The 20,088-nt window shown below is 42.4% G+C and overlaps 1 protein-coding gene across 3 annotated transcripts in view; it reads right to left on the reverse strand.

Annotated features, from left to right (window-relative positions):
- Positions 1-464: 464 nt before the first annotated feature.
- Positions 465-20,088, reverse strand: part of ST7 (suppression of tumorigenicity 7) — a 144,460-nt gene continuing 124,836 nt past the window's right edge. For all 3 annotated transcript variants that reach the window (XM_035334448.1, XM_035334468.1, XM_035334458.1), the window contains 4 exons: positions 15,986-16,136; positions 9,760-9,852; positions 6,636-6,775; positions 465-791 (listed from right to left, as the gene is read on the reverse strand). In XM_035334448.1, coding sequence (XP_035190339.1) covers positions 696-791; positions 6,636-6,775; positions 9,760-9,852; positions 15,986-16,136 — 480 coding nt within the window. In that variant the 3' untranslated portion in view covers positions 465-695. The remainder of the gene's footprint in view (positions 792-6,635; positions 6,776-9,759; positions 9,853-15,985; positions 16,137-20,088) is intronic.

The following is a 20,088-nucleotide window of genomic DNA, read 5'->3' on the forward strand; positions in this document are numbered from 1 at the left end:
TACTTCTGTTGTGATCTGTGAACAGCCAACAAAGCATGGAGCTTCTGGAGGTGCTTGAAATATCTTGACATTAATAAAATCTTTAAAGTACGTGGACTTCTTGAAACTTCACATGCAGGTAAAACTGACCTCTGTGCAGGGATGGGAATCAGAAAACCAACGCACCACTAAAACCACACGGAGAGCCTGACACTGTCTCGAGCAAGAGATGAAAGCTGCTTGAAGCAGGAGCTGTAAGTGCCGAGAAGCCTGGCCTGGGCTCTCTGCAGTGGTGAAGGCTCCTCCCCGGCGGACCTCTGCAAAGAGGCAGCGATTCTGCTGCTTTAAGCTGTGAGGCTATTAGTGTTTCTCCACTAACTGAACGGAAAGGCAAGCCCTGGTTGTGGTGAGGCAGATACAGCACACAGATGTTTAAGAACACAAAGTACAGCCTGGGCTTTGAAGAACAAGCCAAAAGACAGCGATGCTGCAATACACAAAAAGTTTATTTTTAAGTTTGTCTTTTCTGAAGGCAAAATATAATAGAACCTAACATCAATGTATTTTGTACAACAAAACAGTTTTCATATGAGAACAGACAATCCATGAAGAGTTTTTAAGTCTTAGAACTGCTTCCCTTTTTATCATGCTTTCTTGTGGTCAACAAAACGTTGGCACAGAAGACGCCATGGCAGTCAGTCCGCGGGTGTGCTCCCTCAGATCCGCGTCAGCTGGTGCCACAGACTGGAGGGCAGGATGCTTTCCACTTTTTCCATCACGAAATTTAAAGGGGCAAAGAGGGTGCTGAGAAACTGCAAAGAAATCAGATACACGTTCAGGTCAAAATCCAGGACACGATACACATCAGGAGAAAGCTGTCCGACATGACCAACTCTTCCTGCTTGCTTCTGTAAAACTAGCATTATAAAAACGGGACAGTTCATGCATAAAGCCTTTCTGCCAAATTCTGAGCCTTACATGTATACGGATTTCTGGATTTTGCAGTCAGGCAAGAAAGAGCCCCATTTCTACAAAGAGCAAAGGGATGAACTACACAAGTTCCCACTAATCTAACATCCTGCACCGAGGCTCACACTGAAGCCACTAAAAGCTCAAACCAAATCCTACCGAAGCGAAGTAGGCTTCATTACACGGATTTTATTTACAAATACTTAATAATACAATTATTTATTTTATTTGACATTACACTAATTCAACGGTACACATTACACAGAGGTATTCTGGGGCCCCACGCACGTGTGAGAACACAACAATGTGCAGAGTCGGCCACCGCGAGACTCTGAGCACTGTGCCTTCTCACCGTTTTTGCCAGAAATAAACAGTTCTGTGCGGACCTGAGCAGCAAGAGCTGCGTGAGATTTGTGTTTCAGTTACTGCTGTGCAGCCAGCACAAAGCAAGCGAACTCTGCTTACTACCCCGACGTGTCTATTAAGTCTCCTCAGGAGGTCAGCGTTAAAGCCAACGTGCTGCTGGATGTGTTCTCCTTTGGCCCGTGAGAAGTCTCTCTCCTGACAAAACGAGGGCACCAGACAATACCTAACACACGTGCACTCCTTTTCATGCTGTGGATTCAGTCCGTGCATTTTAAAGGCAACAGTAAGCGCTGAAATTCTTTTTTCCCTTCTTGGACACGTTGCGTACAATGCATACCCTACATCGCGGTCACCTTGTGCATCATGGAGGAATCAGGTAGCACCATCGCTGGTCAAGAGATTTTGTCACCAGCACAGGTCAAAGAAGCAGCTTTTCCTAACTGCAGCCGAACAGAGGACTGCAGCTGCAGCCCCATGTAACAGCTCTCAAGCTATTGCCATGAATCAAAGCTGAATGAGTGCAGCGCTGACCTCCCTCATCTTAGCGCTTGCCATGACTTCTCCCAGGGGCTTACCCAAGTGAACCATTCCCCTGGTTAAGCTGTGAACTGTTTAAATAAACACGTCCCGTAAATTTTGACGAATGCAAAAAGCTCATCAGAGGCCAACCTCTGCTCTTTGTGCAGCACTGGACCTAAGCAGCAATCTTGCAGCAGCACACACACGTGGGTAAAGCTCAGCTTCGTGACCCGTGCAAATTGCCTACTTGTTAGATCCATTAGGCCTCATTTGCCTGATGGTAAATTTTATTGCAATTCGCAGAATTTTTGTTTCTGAAGTAGTCGATTATATCCTGTGACAAAGACTCTGGAGCCGAGATGAGCTCTGTCTTTTTCCACATGGAAAATCAGCTGGTTTACAAAGCATAATACAAAGCTCACGGGGCACAAGCAGCCCATCTCTCACAGAGCCAGCTAAAACCCCGACCCCACAGCTCCGTTTCTCTTCTCGCTGGTAATAAGGAACCCAGTTCCTGGCCCTGAAAGCTGCAGGACACAATGGGCTCCTCTCGGCTGACAGCACTGCAGCGTGGTTGGTGCAAGGCCTGGTAGCCAGCCACCAGGCTGCTGGAGCGGGGCACAGTGTGTGGCCCTTGGAAAACTGGTGCTCCTGCCCTCCAACAGCACTGGCAGCTGCCAGCCCCGCTGTTCACCACCCATGAGGGCTTAGTCTGCATCACACATTTCTGTTTTAACCGTTTTTGGTACCGCCTTTTCTTTCCCCACACAGAACAGGAAGACCAGCACCAGCAGTAGAGCAGGAATTCAGGTGGCAGAGCTGGTGATGGGAGACCTGTAAAGGTCTGCTCTCCTTATGTTGTACTTTAAAGGACAGCTAACAACCTGGCTATCTCAAAGCTGGCAGAAGCAGATTTCCAGGACCACCTTCTGAATAACGTCTGGTGAAACAGACGTGGAAAAGTATCTTTTTAAGCTTTTCCATGGCATAGCCAGGATCTGTATGAAGGAACTGACGCTGCGATCTGACCACACATTCCCTACCTCAGCGGCTGTAGAGGTCCAAGCAGATGAAAGATTTCCCTGTGCAAACCTGCTTGCTGAGCTGAGGTCTCATCCATCACACCAGAAATATTCAAACAGGCCAGGTCACTTATCTCAGGCAAACAAAGGAATCCAATCAAAGACAAATTAGTCCTTCTGAAGTTTCACTCATCTCAGCAATTTGGTGTGACTTAACTAGGCACTACGCTTCTGGACACCCGACTTGGTTTGATGTATTACGCAGTGACTCCCTTGTTAGTGCCTCTCTGTTTTGTTTAAGGCGCATTCTCATTGCTGCCCTGTTATGAAGGACCTGCATTTAGATACTGTTTTACTTCTGCATGATGATGACTTTCATACGCATTTACACTGTGCAATTCCATCCAAGCCATGCAGCCAGAAATTTGTTTTGCTTGTATTCACATACTGAGCGACCTCCAAAAGCCTCATTAGAAAGTCTAGCAAAAATTAAACGCGTAAGCCAAGAACACCAAGCAAAAATGCTCAGATCCGTTGTCACTTTCAAGCTACTTATACTCATGCTGACAAAACACTCGAATGGGAGAACCGGATTCTTCTCCTCTCTGCATGGGCAGGGTCAGGCCTACTTGCAGGTACAACAGTACAGACGTGGCTGGATGCATGGGGAACATCTGCACCTGCTGCTGACCTGGCAGGCAGCGTTCAGAGCAGGCTGTGGCTCCGAAACACGGGTGCACTAATGGAGTTCGGTGAATTCCTGTGAGCCTTTGTTCAACCTCCCAGAAGAGGAAAACAGCTTTAAAATGCCTTTGGCTTCTGCGTCCAGTGGTGTGACACAGCTGCCCAAAGGGACTGCGACAGAGGCACAGCCTCACACAGGGAGGTCCTCAGCACACAGGGGCTTTCTCTGCCTTGGGCAGTCTGTCACTGCCACATTCACATCTGTGGCCCTAGGACAGTGCGCTAGCTGAAGTGGCGGTCTTTTCATGAGAAAACCAGTTTTCTCTAAGTACAGATGATCAAAACTTCTGTACAAATTGAATTTTACCCTGAAATTGTATTTTTTCCTACAGTAAAAGCACGGACACGTTAGCATCACTGGATTTAGTTCCCATTGGAACCAGCATTTCTCCTTTAGCTCTGCAAACAGAATCCGTGAACACCAGGTCTCAGCATGCGTGTGGACTCTCATCTTTAGTAATGCCTCGGAACTCAGGTAGCAACCCCTCTTGGGTGGTACCAGTCTTTCTCTTTCGCCCAGATGCCCATTTTCACGAAATTGTGCCAGAACTACGTAGCTTTGGGACTCCCATGTCAGATTTGACTGTAACTGACCAACCGGCCAGCAGTTAGTAGAATGGATGGAACAGACGGGCTTAGAAAATGCCACTTCTGTGATTTCTTTCCTTTGCTCTCTCTCCTTCCTTCCCCCTTGACATGCAAGATTAATTGCTGTTATTAACACATTTGGCACCTAGATTTGTTACAGACGCATTAATGAAAGGGCGTAGATATCTACATATGGGGTGGTCTCTGCAGGCTTTTCACAAATTTCTACGTATGTCAGACCATCAGTGGACCGGTCTGGAGCCCCTGTGTGCCAGGACAGCGAGAGCGTCTGGGTTAACGGGCTATGGAAGAAGTGCAACAAGACGCTTCCTGGAGAACAGGACCAAGCCAGTTCCCAACACCCTCTCATGCTAACTTAGTGGTTGTGAAATACAATAAATATCAATTTACAGTCACATAAGCCTGGGCTACGATGATGATATTACATCTCTGAAATGCTTTTGGGACTGGGAGGCATAGAGAAAGAATAATCTTGACCCATTAAAGCAGTTTCGTGCTGTTTGTAATGCACCACGTGGCAATGAGCACCGACCAGACAGGAGTAGGTAACTCAACGCATATACCCACAGCAATAGTCAGTACCTTCATCTTTTAGCTACTTATGAAACTGTCTTCCCTAAAGCTGGAAGGGATGAGCCATGGCTGGTTAACCTTTTCTGCTCTGTTCTGACCCAGCCACGTTTCAAAGAGCTGGCTGCCGTGATTTTCTTCAGTCTCATACCTGGGCTACTTCTCCCAGAGGAGATCGCAGAACGAGCCGCCTGAAGCAAAGCCTTCTTGTGAGTCACTATGGGAACGTCACAGGCTTGGATTCTGCCCTTCCTATGTACAGCACAAGCTGTGGTATCTGTTGTGTTAGTGTAACACCAATGGCAGCTGCACTTACCCATCAAGGAAGCAGATCCTTCTAGAGAGACTCTACTCCTCAAATGGCCTTGGAGCCTGCAGGCTCCACAAAGCTGAGAAACAATTACTAACACGTCACCACTGTAACTTCGACGGCTCTGTCTGATTCACTCAGTAACCACAGCCAGGGGAGTTAAGCTCACACAAATATGCCACCAGCTTTCTCCAGCTGCAGTAGATCACTGCCGGCAGTAGATACACTCGGTGCAAAACCTCATCGTGCTGCCCGCTTGACATACGCCCTTTGTTCAGGCTAGAGGGCTGACAAGCACAGGGACAAGTCTAACAGGACAGATTTCACCTCATTAACTGGCAACATCAGAAAACTGAAGATTACACTGAAAGAGCCCCCAAACAAGGGTCACGCATTGCAAAGACTGAATGAAAAATAAACAAAAAGGCTTAACAAAGAAGCTCAGGAACCTGAGTTGCACAATTGCTGTCCACCAAGTGCCTACATACACACTTGAGAAACAAGAGAAAAGAACGGCATTTCAGATAATCTTCAACACTTTTTACTGATAGAAGTGGTATCTTTTGCTACAGGTTATCTTATTGTCTGTCTCCTAGAACTATTGAAACAAAATTATTGACACTAGAGCCATTGCTGTACCAGACCTCTATCACTCACAAGCCTGGGCTGTAGAAGTCCTGGCTCACTTGCAAAGGGAGCCTGAGAAAGAATTTACAACCTGGAATTTGACAAAGCCATTCAGCCTAGTTTTCTTCACCCCTGCCCCCTCAAACTCAAAAGTACCAAAGCCACAAGACCTACATCAGATACAAATATACTTGAGAAAACATATTCCTACAGAGGATATTCAGCATTTCTTGGAGGAGTAGACAGTTTTTTGATCATCCAGGAACTTTTCTAGAATGAGACCTTTTTCATGTCCTAAAACGCCAGAACAATGATGTTCTTGGCTTTGCAATGAAAAAAAACATGTGTGAACAATTAATGGCCTTTCCCCCTCAGCGTCCAACTCTTATTAATCCTTAGTGGATTACAGAAGCAGAATTAGCACAGGCTTCCCTGGATGCAGTTAAGAGAAGTTGTGAGGGAAGTACCGATGGTATTTCTTTCATGGGGAAAGAACAGAGAAATTTCCCCTTGTTAAGAGCAGACTGTTTCTGCTCATTCTAAGAATTTGCATTGCACTGGGAAGCGTGGTGCAGTCATTAATGGCTCTACAGTAAATAGATGAGTTCTGCAAGCCATCATTAGTTTTACTGGATTATGTATGCAAACACAAGTATTACCTTGTCCAACCGAGACCTTTTTTGGCAAAATCACAAGAGATGTAACCTAACAAAAGAGCCATGTAAACCAAAGACGACAATAGTGTGTTTTACCGATTACAACCCTTACCAGTTGTTCCATGTCCCTGCTCAGACATCTCACGATGTTTTATTTATATTACTGAATGTGCAGATGTTTAATACTCGGCAATATTTCTCTCAGCTCTTCCTGTATCTGTGTCTTTAGTTAACCAGAAGAGAGCAGCAGCAGAGAATACTCACAGCTTTTGCGAAGACCCCCATAAGCTCTGGGAACTGATGTGTCAAGAGGGCTAGCATGGCTGTGAAAGAACAGAGTCCAGCAGTGAAGAGGATGAAGAAGGGAAGCTCTTTCTTGGGGTAAACTGAAACTTCATGAAATGCTGCAGAAAAAAGAGGGAAGGAGAGGGCATTGAATGTAAAAACAAACAACATTCTTACGTGGTTTTAAACAGTTACAGACACCCAAAGATGCTTTTGAAGAAAGAAGATCTGAAACATCTAAGGCCAATGCTATTGTTGTGTCAGCTATCTTACTGCCAAGTAATTCTGATCTCAAGATCCTATCTAGCTTGCTCTGACCTACCTATACACTACTTTTGCCTTCCTTATGTCAGAGCTTGCTGTAATGCACCTATGCAACCACTAACTCCAGAAAACCAATCTACAAATAAAACGCCCATTTTTTCCTGTAGGTCATTGGCTAGCCCTGTGGCTGCATGTTTGCTAATGCTGATAAACACGGAGTGCAGCAACACGCACTGCGAGCAGCAGTGAGAGCAGTCTTTCAGCAGCCGCGTGGCTGTGGGTTGGTTTAAGCGGGCTGTAAAACTACATCTGTTGTAACAGTAAATTCTGGGGGTTACATCTGCAGAACCAAGGAAAGCTATCCTAATAGTAGGCCACACACACACACACTCGCAATTCCAAATTTTCAGAATTCTTTGTATCCTTATAAAAATGCAACAGCTTTTGAAAGTTTTGAAGAATGAAATTTAAATTAACAATGAAATTTTAATGTATTTGTTAGTATACACTAAAAGGAACGCAAAATTTTTCTTGACTCTGGTTATGAAAAAATCCCTCACTGGGCTTTGGAGGAAGCAGCACTGAGTAAGCTAAAAGAGTCAGAGGAGGACAAGGAGCATTCTACTAGAACATTATATTCTTTAAACCTTTCTGGTGGCTCTGATTCGGGGTGAAAATCTGGCTGGGTTGGCAAAAGGTTTGGTGAACTCTTAATCTGCCTGCTTCACTCACTCAGTCCATAGTTTGGAGTTACAATCAAGACATATGCAAACTTTGAAATATTTTTTTTTCTGATAAAAGACCAATCTCAAAGCTCCCCATATACTCAAATCCCATGACTTATACACACACAAGACATTACTCTTCCATTTTGCCTGCTTTCTTCACTTCAGTGATCAGGTCTCATCTCACCATTTGTGCAGACAACATAAGCGCAGGGCATTCAGGCAGCATGGCAGAGCAATATGACTGAGCTCCTCCAGAGTGCAGTGGTTTCCAATATAAACAGTAGGAATTCTTAAAATGTTAAATTTAAATATTATAAACCAAAAATATGTTTAATTTTTGGGTCTTCTGTTAATTCAGTTTAAAAAAACCAAATGCATATAATTTACAACCTCTGTCTCATAATTTTAGAGCTTGGGAAATACCAGGTCACAGATTTTTTATGTCGACAATTTCTGGCGTGCAGTTGTTTGCATGTGACTTTGACACAGCCTTAAACTTCTTTTTCTCGTGTGTTACCAAGTCATGGCTAAAGTTACGCAATTGCTATTCTAAATCCGAATAACCTATCGGATCTCAGCTGACTCTCCTTTGAATCACATGCAATTAAAGGGTGTGGACAGGTACGAGAAAGCCCTTTAACCAATCTGTGTCTGTCACAGTACATTAAACCCTTCCCTACTCAAAACCAAGAGATTTTGCAGTGAAACGCATTTCCCATAACTGCAGGAACAAAATGTGAGTATCTGGGCATGTTGTTAAAGAGTCCCTTGCTTCTAACATCTGACAAGAAAAAATAGTTGTGCATCTAGAACGAGAGTGCTGAACTATTATGCATGACTTTGTCATTCCTACGCCTCCCCACACCCTCCCTACACCCTCCCCAGTTCAGTATCCCTCCGAGTAAAGCATGCAGAGCACTCGAAGAGGTGTTGTTATAATTAGGGTGATTATAATGGGGTGGGGAGATACTGTCGGTTGCCAAGGATTTCTGTGTAATATCAGTGAGAATGCGCTGTGAAGGAGAGCTTCACAATGAGCGGACTTTAGCCATCTTATTCTCACCTTATGTTTACTCAGGCTTATTAAAAGTGGCAATACATTCTTTAGCCCAAAGCAGAGAGGTCATGAATGAAAGACTACAGAGAGTGCGAATGCCCTCAAAACCAGCATTCCCTCAAAACCAGCATTCACAGCAGAAGCAGGCTGAGTTTTACTTTTTTCAAAGATTTCTCTTTCTTGCTTCATCCGAATAGAGATGGTGAGAGAGGAATCTCCTTCCTTGGATCAGCCCGTGTTTGTCTCCTCTGCACTTGTGTGTGTCCCATGTGTGCTCCCACTGCCCTTGGTGAGAAAACATGTGGGAACAAAGTATACAAGGCTGGCTGCTTCAGCTCTTCCTTTGCATTCCTGTGCTCTACTGCACGCACCGCAAGCAGTCCCATTAGCTTGTTCTAAAACTCTTCCCAAGGGCAGGATCTGTCTTTATAGCTGTATCCCAGAGTACTGGGAACACTGCTGGCACTTAGCTAATACATACCATAAACATGTATGATAAATGACTGAGATATTTTCACATCAATCTCTTTATAACAGCACACACATCATTACATGAAGAAAACCCTTTCTTGTTATTTTGGACAGCTTTTCAGAAAATGTCAAAATAACCTGTCAAAATAACAGCTGCGTTAATGATCCAGCCGTCCTCAGGCAGGTTTGATCTTGCCTTGGAATTAAGTAGCTCGTGTGTCTACACAAGACTAACACGGCTGTGCAACTGTGCTCTTGGTTTGATGTGTTGTTATCCTAGATAAAAGATCAGACATATTTTCCACTGTCTTGGCAAGAGAGAAGTAGCAAGATCTAACAGATTTATATCTCCTCGGTAATCTCATTCCCTATCTCCACGCTGTTGACAACAATAAAGATAGCTAATCGTTATGAACGACGGCTAGGAACTGCCTTTTAAACAATGAAGTGAGCTCCAGAGACTTGCTGTCAGCTGCTTACTCCAATCCAGCACGTTCAATTTAAAGAGCATCGGCAGCAATCGGTATTGCGAGACTCACGTAAACACTTCTTTGATGCCAGCAATAAGAAAAGTGGAACGTACATGGTAGTAGTTCTCTATCTGCAGTTTCTGTACAAATAGGGTAAGGGTAGAAAAGATGTCCTTTTTCCAGTGGATAGGGGATCATTCTGAAAGCTGGAAAGAAAACAACACCATGCATGAATTACTGTGAGTATGGCAGTCACTGAAGACATTTAACTATATTGACAATTTTGAAAAACAAACACAGAAAAAGTAAAATGTTTATATTTGGTTACAAACAGTTTATATATTGATAAAGTATATGCCAAAATAGAAATCTACACCTAGATTTTGATACTGAAAACAGTTGTTTTCTTTTATTCATGGGAGTGTCAAGTGAGACCACGTTGCAGCTATGTACATAAATGTTTGCACAATCATAGCCCGATACTTTAACAATTCTATGGCCAAATTTCCACATTTTGTCTTAGCCTTTCATGCCCCAGAATTTTTAAATTTCAGGGAAAGAACTGTATCTGATCTAACAGGTGTAGTCTGCAAAAATGACCAGCCAAGCTTGTGAATTTTGCCCAATACTTGCGATCGCTGTGCATCACGCTTACTAAAAGTTGCGTGGAAAAAAGCCCTCTCCTGCCCCAGCGATCTACCCATCACACTCCAGCAATGCAGGTAACGTGGATGAGTCAAGCCCAGAGGACCAGTCTTCCAACACAGTCATGTTTTCATTTTGTATTTGGCAATCAAAGATTAATACCAAATTATTAAAACCAGGTTCCTCAAATACATTGTTTTTAAATGCACCAGATAAAGTCAGGTTTCTGATATAAATCTTCAGGTCGTGGATAAAATAATACTTAATCTTACATGCTTTTAAAATTGAAAATAATAAGGGAGAGGGAGGGAAATGGATTACTAAATCTGGCCTGTGGTGATGTCATAGGCCATCTGAGTTATGCTCATGTGGTTTATGGAAACATCAGTGCACTTGACTGAATTATAGCTCTGCAATCAATGCATCCTTTTCCATTATCCTATATATTATTCTCACTGTTAAAATGTCATCAACGTGTTATTCTCACTATCCCTATGAACATCAGTCACTGAAGCAATATTTTCCTCACCAGATGTCCTAGAAGCACTGTGCATTTTAGATGTTAGGTACTGTCCACCCCCACGCAATAATATTCCATTATCTCTTGCTCTAAGGCAACTGAGGAATCAGTTTAAAACACACAATACCTCGGTGTTTTCGGTTTGAAATAATATTAGCTGTAATTTTTGTGCAATTGTGTATTAATTTTTGATTACATTTAAAGCAATAGTACAGGAGCCAGAAATCCTCAAAGTAAAATAACAATTAGCCAGTGTAACTTCAGCTAATGTGGTATTTCTTTTTGTATTTGAGGACATTTGAATATTGTTTAAAAATAAAAACATTATGCATTTAATTTCAATATTTGCAATGCAGCCATTCTGTATTACAGGTTTGTGGCTATCTACATCTACGTAACACACTTTTTTCTGGGAGATTATTGAGATAAATCATTATAATTTTTTATCTGTTGTCAGAAACTTCTTAAACTAACATAGAAAGAAAAGATATTCCATGCCTCAGCTCTTTGTAAATCAAAGACTCGTGTTTCTAAGTGTTTCTACGAAGTAAAACTTCCTACCTAATAATTATTTTCTATGTGAGGAAGTGCAAAATACTGTTGAATTACCAAGACCCTTTTCAAAAGAGCCTAGAAACATCTCCATGCAACGTATCCTCTAGAAGAAGTCCTAGTATGATTCTCTTCAATGTCAGAACATGATCTGCATCAGGAAACAATTAATTTGAATCGCAACCTCAATAGCACAATCAAGAAGAAATGTATCTGCATACAATTTTGGAATGATTCACAGATTTTTTGGATATACCTCTCAAGGTCTTCTTAATATATAAAGAATGTATTGACGGACAGAATCATGCTTTTTACTGGCAAGCTGCTTCAAAAATATCTAATTAACTATAACCTGTATAAGATTTTATAAGCAGCACTGTTATGAAGTAACATGGCAATTCTGTCTGTTAGGCGACAGAATATTCAGAGGCAGAGGGATAGCATTCTTTGTTCATATGAAGTGTCTGCACTAACAGACTCACAATGAAGATTTCAGGCAATTTGTGGCCACAGGGGTTAAAAAATGGCTTGCTATTGAGCATTTGCTGAAGGGACCAGGAAATTCAAATATCTACAGTCCTGGAAGAACACTGTCAGAAATATTGTTGCTCCACATTTCCTCTGGAGATTTGCATCAGTCTAAAGCAGTATCTCGTCCATCAGCTATCATCATGAACGTCAGGACATGTGTTTTCCACTGATTCTGTGTTTTCCACTGATCTGATCCGTATGGTGCTTCCTGACAGAGCTAGTGTCTTACCTCAGGGCCACTTAAGATGTAGGAAGCATTGGGCCGTTGGAAGCATCTCACTCTAACCTAGATGTCTAGGTTGGAGGAACCAGTATCTATTCCCTTACATTGATGGCAAGGGAGTCTAATGAGAGAAAATGAAACCTCATTCAACAAGCTTCTGCTTTAAAGATCTGTTTATACTCATTCTTGAGGGAAAAACAAACAAACAGGTTCTCTGCTGGAAGATGACAAGTCATAGTCATGCTTCTGCTCATTTCCCGTGCTGTAATCTATCTCTGGGGTACAGAAGGTTGGAGGATACAAGTGGCTTTTCTTCCTCCTTGCTCTCTACTTCAGCATGACATTCATCAGCAGCCTTGGAGACAAAATGAAACCCAGACTTGAAGTGACCTGCCAGAGTGACCCTGAATCAGGTACTGCTCAAGAGGGAGAAGAACACCAGAATTCTTGTTCTGACACTAACTAGGAGAATTTTAGGGAAGTTGTTTTTTTTTTATCTCCATGAACCTCAATTACACACTCATATAACAGTGCTCCTTAGGGCTTCACTAGACCTAAAACACATGTACTTGCTGTTGACAAACATCACAAGAGCATCAAAGTCAGCACATGGCAGAGGAGCATCAGAGCTTTCAGCCCCACATTTGTTCCCTAAGAGGCAGTGCTAGCACTGCCAGTGGTACCACCTGTCAGCCCTTAAGGACCCTTAATTTCCAGCAGTTTTAGAAAACAGCCCAGGCTGTAAAGATCTTCCAATATTAACCCTTCATCCTCTACATAGTGCCCCCCAAAACCAAGTAAAAATCCAATAAACCAAGCCTTGTGTGATCTTCACATGCAACAACCCTGAGTGTGCGTACAATGTATGTGGAGGGATGGATGTTCAATGCTCCTTACTTCAAAATCACTAACTGAAGTTTTTTTTTCTTGAAATTTTGGCTTAATATTTAAACAGATGATCAAGCCTCTTTTTTCTTACCCTAATTGCACTAGCATTAAGTCTCTAATCAAAATCAAAAGGGACGGTAAAGCTAAAGATGGCAGAACGGATTGTGTTGAATTTAAACAGCCATCTTCAGTATGTGAGCCAATAATGGATTTTTTACAGCAAAATAGTTTATTTAGCAGTATTATCAGCCACAGAAGAAAGTACTCTGGAGTATACATAATCAGTTTATGTATAAACAGAAACTACTCCTACAGTGGCAATTCACCATTGATCCAAATACTCATAAAAGCTACATAACGTTTGAGAACATGTAGGTGTTCATTCTTCATGCAAACAATGGGAAACGTGATGCACGTTTAGAAACTGGCAGTGATGAACAAGCTCCTCAGACTCTTTTCAAATTTGGGTACAGTTTCTGTATGGAGCACCTGAATCCAACCCAGGGCAACATTTCACATGGTGTCATGCAGGCTTTTGATCTGCACCATGAATAAAACTGTTTTGACTGATTAAAATAATAATAATAAAAAAGGAGCAGGAAACAAGTAACTTTCTAGTTTGACGATTATCATTATTTTCATAACCTCACTTTTCTCAATTGCCAAATACAAGTTAGACAAAACACTCTGTAAGTACCTCAGAGTTAAAAGTGCCACAAGACAATTCTGGATAACTTCTGTTCGAGGCCACCACAAGACAATTCTGGATAACTTCTGTTCGAGGCCACCTGACTTAGGAGTGACCTTATTCTCCTCAGAAGTGTTCAGAAGGTGCACCCAAGCAACCACCTCAGACACAGTACTTAGTTCTGCCCAGTTCTCCCAGGATTACGACTGAAGAGTATAGGTGTATGTGGGCACTAACTTCCTACACACAACCTGCTAACCTGAGCCTTGTGGGTATTTTAAGTGCACCGACAGAACAGCACAATTGAAAGATGTGACAGGCACATGAATGAAAGAAAGTGAGGGAACTGACCCCGTATGGCAGTGTTGGGATGAAACAGCATTTAATTAAATTTATTTTCTCCGTCATGTTTCCACTGGATTTAACTTACAATTAGGCAGAGATGCTAAGGAAACTTTTATCAGGTAAATGACATAACAGCAACATAAATAGCTTACTATATCCTTAAAGAATGTTACCCATACTAAGGTATGGACCAGAAGTTATAATTATTAGACTAAATTCTAGTGGAACCATTAAATCCCATGGCTATCCGTGCTTGAGGAAAATCTGAAAAAAGTTCTTGAGGCCCACTACACAGTTCATCTCTCTCTGAAATTGCTGTGCAAAATGAATTACAGATTTTTCTTTACATGTTACACAACAGCAGTCATTACCATCTTACAGGCTAATGTACAAATATTTCCTAATGGATTACATATTCAGCTTGCTGTGGGGGGTAATAAAGAGAGGAATCGATTCATGTAGTTAGATGGGAATGCCCCACATTGCCTTGAGCACAGATGACTACATTCCCTACTTGGCAGGATGACTGCAGTGCAACCAGCCTCCAGTGCCAAAAGCTGGTCCTGGAAACAGCCCCTTAAGGACTCCCCAGCCTGACAAAGCAAAAGATCTATTTGGGATTCTCTCCAAATACTGCTCCATAATGATGGCCCATAATGAGGCCTTGAGCTAAAGGACTTCTGCAAGCATCTGGAAAAGAAGAAATACTACAGAAAGACAAACCACTGAAAATAAACCACTGGGAAGAAAGCTATGACAGAGCAAGTAATAGACTGGAAGAAAACACAAGAAAAAAGCAGGCAGGTAGGAGAGAGATCAAACCCCAGATGGCTATGGTACAGATTATCAAGCAAGGTGTTCTATACACCTAGAAATCAAGCCATTGTTTCCTCAGGAAACATACCCTGCAGATTAGGCAAGTTCAGGTCATTTAATACCGTGACTGAGACATTAAGTCACTTTTAAGTTGTGTTTCAAGTGGCAAGTTCCTTTCTGTAGGAATTATCATAATGACAACCTGTACCTTTTCTAACGAACCTAAGTGAGAAGAGCAAATGGAGGAAGGAAAAAACTGGTGGTATGATAGCATATGAAAGGGCTGAAAGAAAGCAGAAGAAAGCACTGAATAAAAAAATGGACAGGATTACAGAAAGAAAAAAAAAATCATAAAAAAGGTCATAAAGGCTGTTTCTAAATGGTCATTTTTAATTCCTTGGAACATGAAAAGGACACATCAAAGACAGGGTAAGATAATTTAGGTAATTTAGATGTGAAGGGTTAACATATGATCTTTGGAGATCATATACTCCATCCTCCTACTCAAAGCAGGGTCACCTTCCAAGTTAGATCTGGCTGCTCAGGGCCACGTCCACTTGAGCTCTGAGAACCTCCAGGGATGGTGATCTCACCACCTATCAGCAACCTGTTGCAAAGCATCACCACTTTCATTCTGAACATATTTTTCTCATGTCTAGATTGAATTTCTCATGCTGCAACTTGTGTTTATTGTCTCCTGTCTTTTTGTTGTGCCCTTCTGAGAAGACTCTGGCTCTGTCTTGTGTATTTTCTTTCTACTGGGTGTCTGAAGACAGCAGCCAAATCCCGGTTACACCCACCAGAAGTCTTTTCCAAGCTGGATAAAACCAGCTCCCCCATTGTCTTTTCCTACATCACATATTCCAGCTTCCCAAGCATTCTAGTGGTCCTCCACTGGATTCACTCCAGCTTGTCAATGCAAAATAATAATAATAATAATAATCATCATCATCATCATCATAAAATACTGTCTTGCTTTACACTACACATTTCAAATATTTCAGTGCTAGTGAGGATATAACTGACCTCCAAAAATTCCACATGCTATACTTCACAAAAATCTCTCGTTTTCTCATGACATTCAATAAAAAATATTTGATTAGCTTCTTTGTAAGAAAAAGAATTACTTACTGCCTTCCCATGTACAGTGTAAGAGATTCAATGCTCCCTCTACCCTTTTCCAGTGCTGAAGATGAAAGAAAGCATATGCTATTGCTTCACTGTCCCCTCTCTTCAGAATATGTTCAGGGGGCAGAATTAAGCTTTTCATTTCTAGTAGATACTGCAATAAAAAAGCAGAGTACAATTATTTCAGGAGTAACAATAAACACAAAAAGCTTCCTGCGATTCTGCAATGCATACTGCAAGGTCTATTTCCCTTACGCATTTTGTTTCATAAGTGTTTCATCAGATGTGTAACATCAGCAACTGCACTAGAAGATAATTACGGAATTATTCCCAAATATGCTGACAGATGGTTAATGTTTTGCAGCAGGAGGACCATGGAGAACTTCAAACTGAGATGCCTCTCTTATCAAAAGGGACGGAAAAAAAAGCTCAAAGTAGGAGAGAGACTCTAATTACAGGAGCTTTTTAATTAGAAATGTTCATAATGAAATGAAGACGACATTACGCAGTTTGATGCACATAGTAATAGGTTGCACACAGGTAGCTTTACTGCATTACCATCCACAGGGTACGAGGTCTGTAAACATGCAGGGCTGGCAGCCACCTAAGCAGCTACCAACAATTTACGAAATAAAGTTTACAAAATGTAACAAATATCAGATTTTGACCCCGCCCCCCCCCCCAAAAAAAAAAAAAAAAAAGTACTTGAAATCTAAGATTGCTCTCAAAATACTTACTGAAAATAGCATGACAATGAAAAACACCACTGGGCAAAGCCACAAAAAACTCGCCCCGTTAGTGGATCCCCTATAGCAGCAGGTGACTGAAACACACGGAGGGCTCATGCCACAGGAGAAGACAGAAGTCCTGAACGTTATTCAAGCGGGGGATCTTTCCTTAATCCCCAGCCCAGGAGTTAGACCACTACCAGACGAGCAGACATTGCCTCAGCATTGGTGTTACTTCGTCCCGGTCAGTGGAGGGGAAAGAGAAATGGAGGGGGAGGATACACCCCTCGTTGGGAAGCTTTACAAGGAAAGGGACGACGGGCTGAAATACAGGCTGCTGAATCAACTCCTGTCTCCAGGTACTCCGTGAAGTACAGCACCTCCCAGCTGTGCACTAATTTCTCTTCAGTAGCATAGGGAAGCTGTTGCTCTCTTGCAGGATGCCTGGGGGCAAACGCTCTGCCCGCTTGGCTATTTCATACAAGAGGCAACGGGCAGCACGTGAGTCCATGGGCTTTGGATGAATTACAGGAGAGTGCTATTGCTGTCAGAAAGGAGGATGACTGCAGATGAAGGAGGGAGAGAAGACAGCTGTTTCAGCCACTAGGACGGAAGTATAAGGCTGCAGAACTACTGGAAAAAAATCTACAATATTTACTGAGAGGCTTTTTTTTTTTTAGTAAAGGTGAGAAAAAGACTGCAGATTTTAGATAGGGAGGACAACAGTTTTGTCACTGGTGAAATTAAGGAGGGTACAAAAGAAAGCTGTGGGCAATAACCAGCAAAAAGAGAATAAGCGTGCAGCCCCTCTTCTTCGGATCAGTCTCTGTGCCTACGTGTTGGTCTCTGCTCTGGCTGGGAAGAAGGAGGACTGCAGAATTAAGGACTGACAAGAACTGAGTGCAGGCACTAGCCAGAAGGTTGCCGTGATCCATCAAAGGTGACGGAGAGGTGTGGGTGATGGCACCCTCTTGGCTCCTATCGAATACCGACCTCTGCAAATGGGAGACTTGCACGCTGGCTCAGCGATGAATGAAAAAGGAACAAAAAGAGGGGGAAAGAAACAATTGAGAATTCAAAATCATCCTTGGAGAAAGGAAGAGGAAAGGCCAAAGAGGAAGGAGAATCAAGTGGCATGATGTCCTGGGGGGCATCCTAGAGCTAGTCATCCCTTCAGCCAGAGGACGCCTGGAAGGAGCTAGACAGACAGGTAGGGGATTGAAGAGACCAAGGCCAAAGCAGAGAACTGACAACACCAGGGAACAGATAAGTAATTCAGAGGGAAAGAAAAATCATGGATATTTCTGATGCAGGTCACTATTAAAGGAGTTCATTAAAAGGAGTTCATTAAAGGAATTCATTAAAAAAAATGAATTAGCAGTGAGAGTAACAAGTGATATTGGATTTTCTCTAAAGCTGTTCAGAAAAATTAGTGAGCTCGGTGGAGCAGGTGGATTAGTGGAGGAAGCTGCAATCTAGTAGGCAGGACAGTCTGATGGGGGATTGAGTGGCAGGAAGAATGGAATGAAGACCTGACAAGGGAGCTGCCAAGCTTGCAGAGATATAGGGGATGTTCTTATTCACTGCCTGTATGAATTTGTTGCCCAATCAGCTGCCAGTTTACCACGTGAATCGCAATCCTGATGGACTTCAATGTGCAACAAAAATCTCCAGCTCCTGACGAGCCAAAGACATTTAGTTTTGGTTCCCAAGTTGCTGCTATTGCACTTAAACCAAAGATCCTACACGAGACAGGCACAGTCTTCTATTTAACATTAAAGACCACAGGGTGGGAAACTGGCTGTTTATACCTAATTTCTCAAGGCCTCAGTCCAGAGCACAGACTTGTTCTTACAGGACTAATACAGATTACCTGTATTAACAGCATACCAGTAAAATTCATAGCACTGTGAACTCCAACGGGCTTTACAAGAGAACAACCAACACCTCCTGACAGATCCCTTTTTCACCCGTACTTCTCGATACACTGGCTGTGTACCCAGCCATGATCCTACATTTAAAGCAGTAGGAGTTCATCACCTTTACAATACTTTGAATACAGAGGGAAGACAGGGAAGGGCTTTCTGTCATCCTGACAGGGCTCTGAACCCAAGCACGGTTCCTGTGCAAGGGAAGTCAAGTAACAGACTAAAGAGCCATAGTAAGCAGAGTTGGCCATCAGGGAGGAAACGGAGGGGGTAAACCCTGCACATCTCCACCTGCACTTGTTTTTCAATGACAAATAAAGAATTTTAACTAGAACAGGAAATAATACACACCACCACCACCATTATGGGGTTATCATTTTCCTTTAAAAAAGGGACCAACAGATGGCTCACCCAGCCCTGCATTGTGTTGGTCTGTTGGTTTCCATTTTTTCTTTCTTTCTTTTTCTTTCTTTCTTTCTTTCTTTCTTTCTTTCTTTCTTTCTTTCTTTCTTTCTTTTTCCCTGGACTTTCTCTTCCCTCATCCCATCCTTCTTCCTGACAAATCCATTTCAAGGATGGCAATGGAAACTTGCAAGGGTGTTATTATTGTTATAATGCCTATCGGTGCAAACATTGTGGTAAGTGCTGTACAAGCACTTCGCTGTGTACATGCAGTATAATATGGCAGAGTTTATGGTTCTCTTACTTGAATTGATTGAATACACATTATTTCTTCCATAATACTGACAGCACTCTGCCGACTACTTCTCTGCTGGGAGTGCTTTTAACATTCCAAATTAATGAGCTACTTCAGTGCCCCATTAGAAAATCCATCAACCTATCTCAGGAAGGTTTTCCCTCAGTTCTGCGTCTTACCTCTGAAATTACAGCTCAGGCTGCTCACAGGCAATAGTCACTGCACCTGTGACAGCATCCCCTCCCGGCCAGACCATCAGAATTTAACACTGTTTGAACAGGAACTCTTCCTCCCGGTGGGATGAACAGCACAAGCTTAAAGCAAAGTTCCAGAATACTGGATTCTACATGCCCAGAGAAGCCAACTGTAGGTCACACTACAAGTCCTCATTGGATTGATGGTAATTAACAAGGCTGGCCTTTTTGCTGGAGATACAAAACAAATCACTGTCTCACTGAGCAGCTAAAAGCTCTCTTAAACATGTCTGGAACAGTTTCTCTGTAATATCATGGGGTGTGCGGGACGGATTCCTTTCCCATCTGGTATATAAATTTGTTTGCATTATTTGTTTCTATTAGCAACTACAACTTACTAGAAACCACAGCAGCATTCAGAGACACAGTTCTCATTATAAAATAAATTACAATAAAGAAGATAAGAAAGAAATGAGAAAGAATGAAAGGGAGGACCGGTAAATTTTTAAAAGTGTGCAAGTTAATGGTTGGTTATAACTTCTTAAGAAACAGTTTACTC

Source organism: Oxyura jamaicensis, chromosome 1 (genome assembly GCF_011077185.1).
Source record: "Oxyura jamaicensis isolate SHBP4307 breed ruddy duck chromosome 1, BPBGC_Ojam_1.0, whole genome shotgun sequence".
NCBI lineage: Eukaryota > Metazoa > Chordata > Aves > Anseriformes > Anatidae > Oxyura > Oxyura jamaicensis.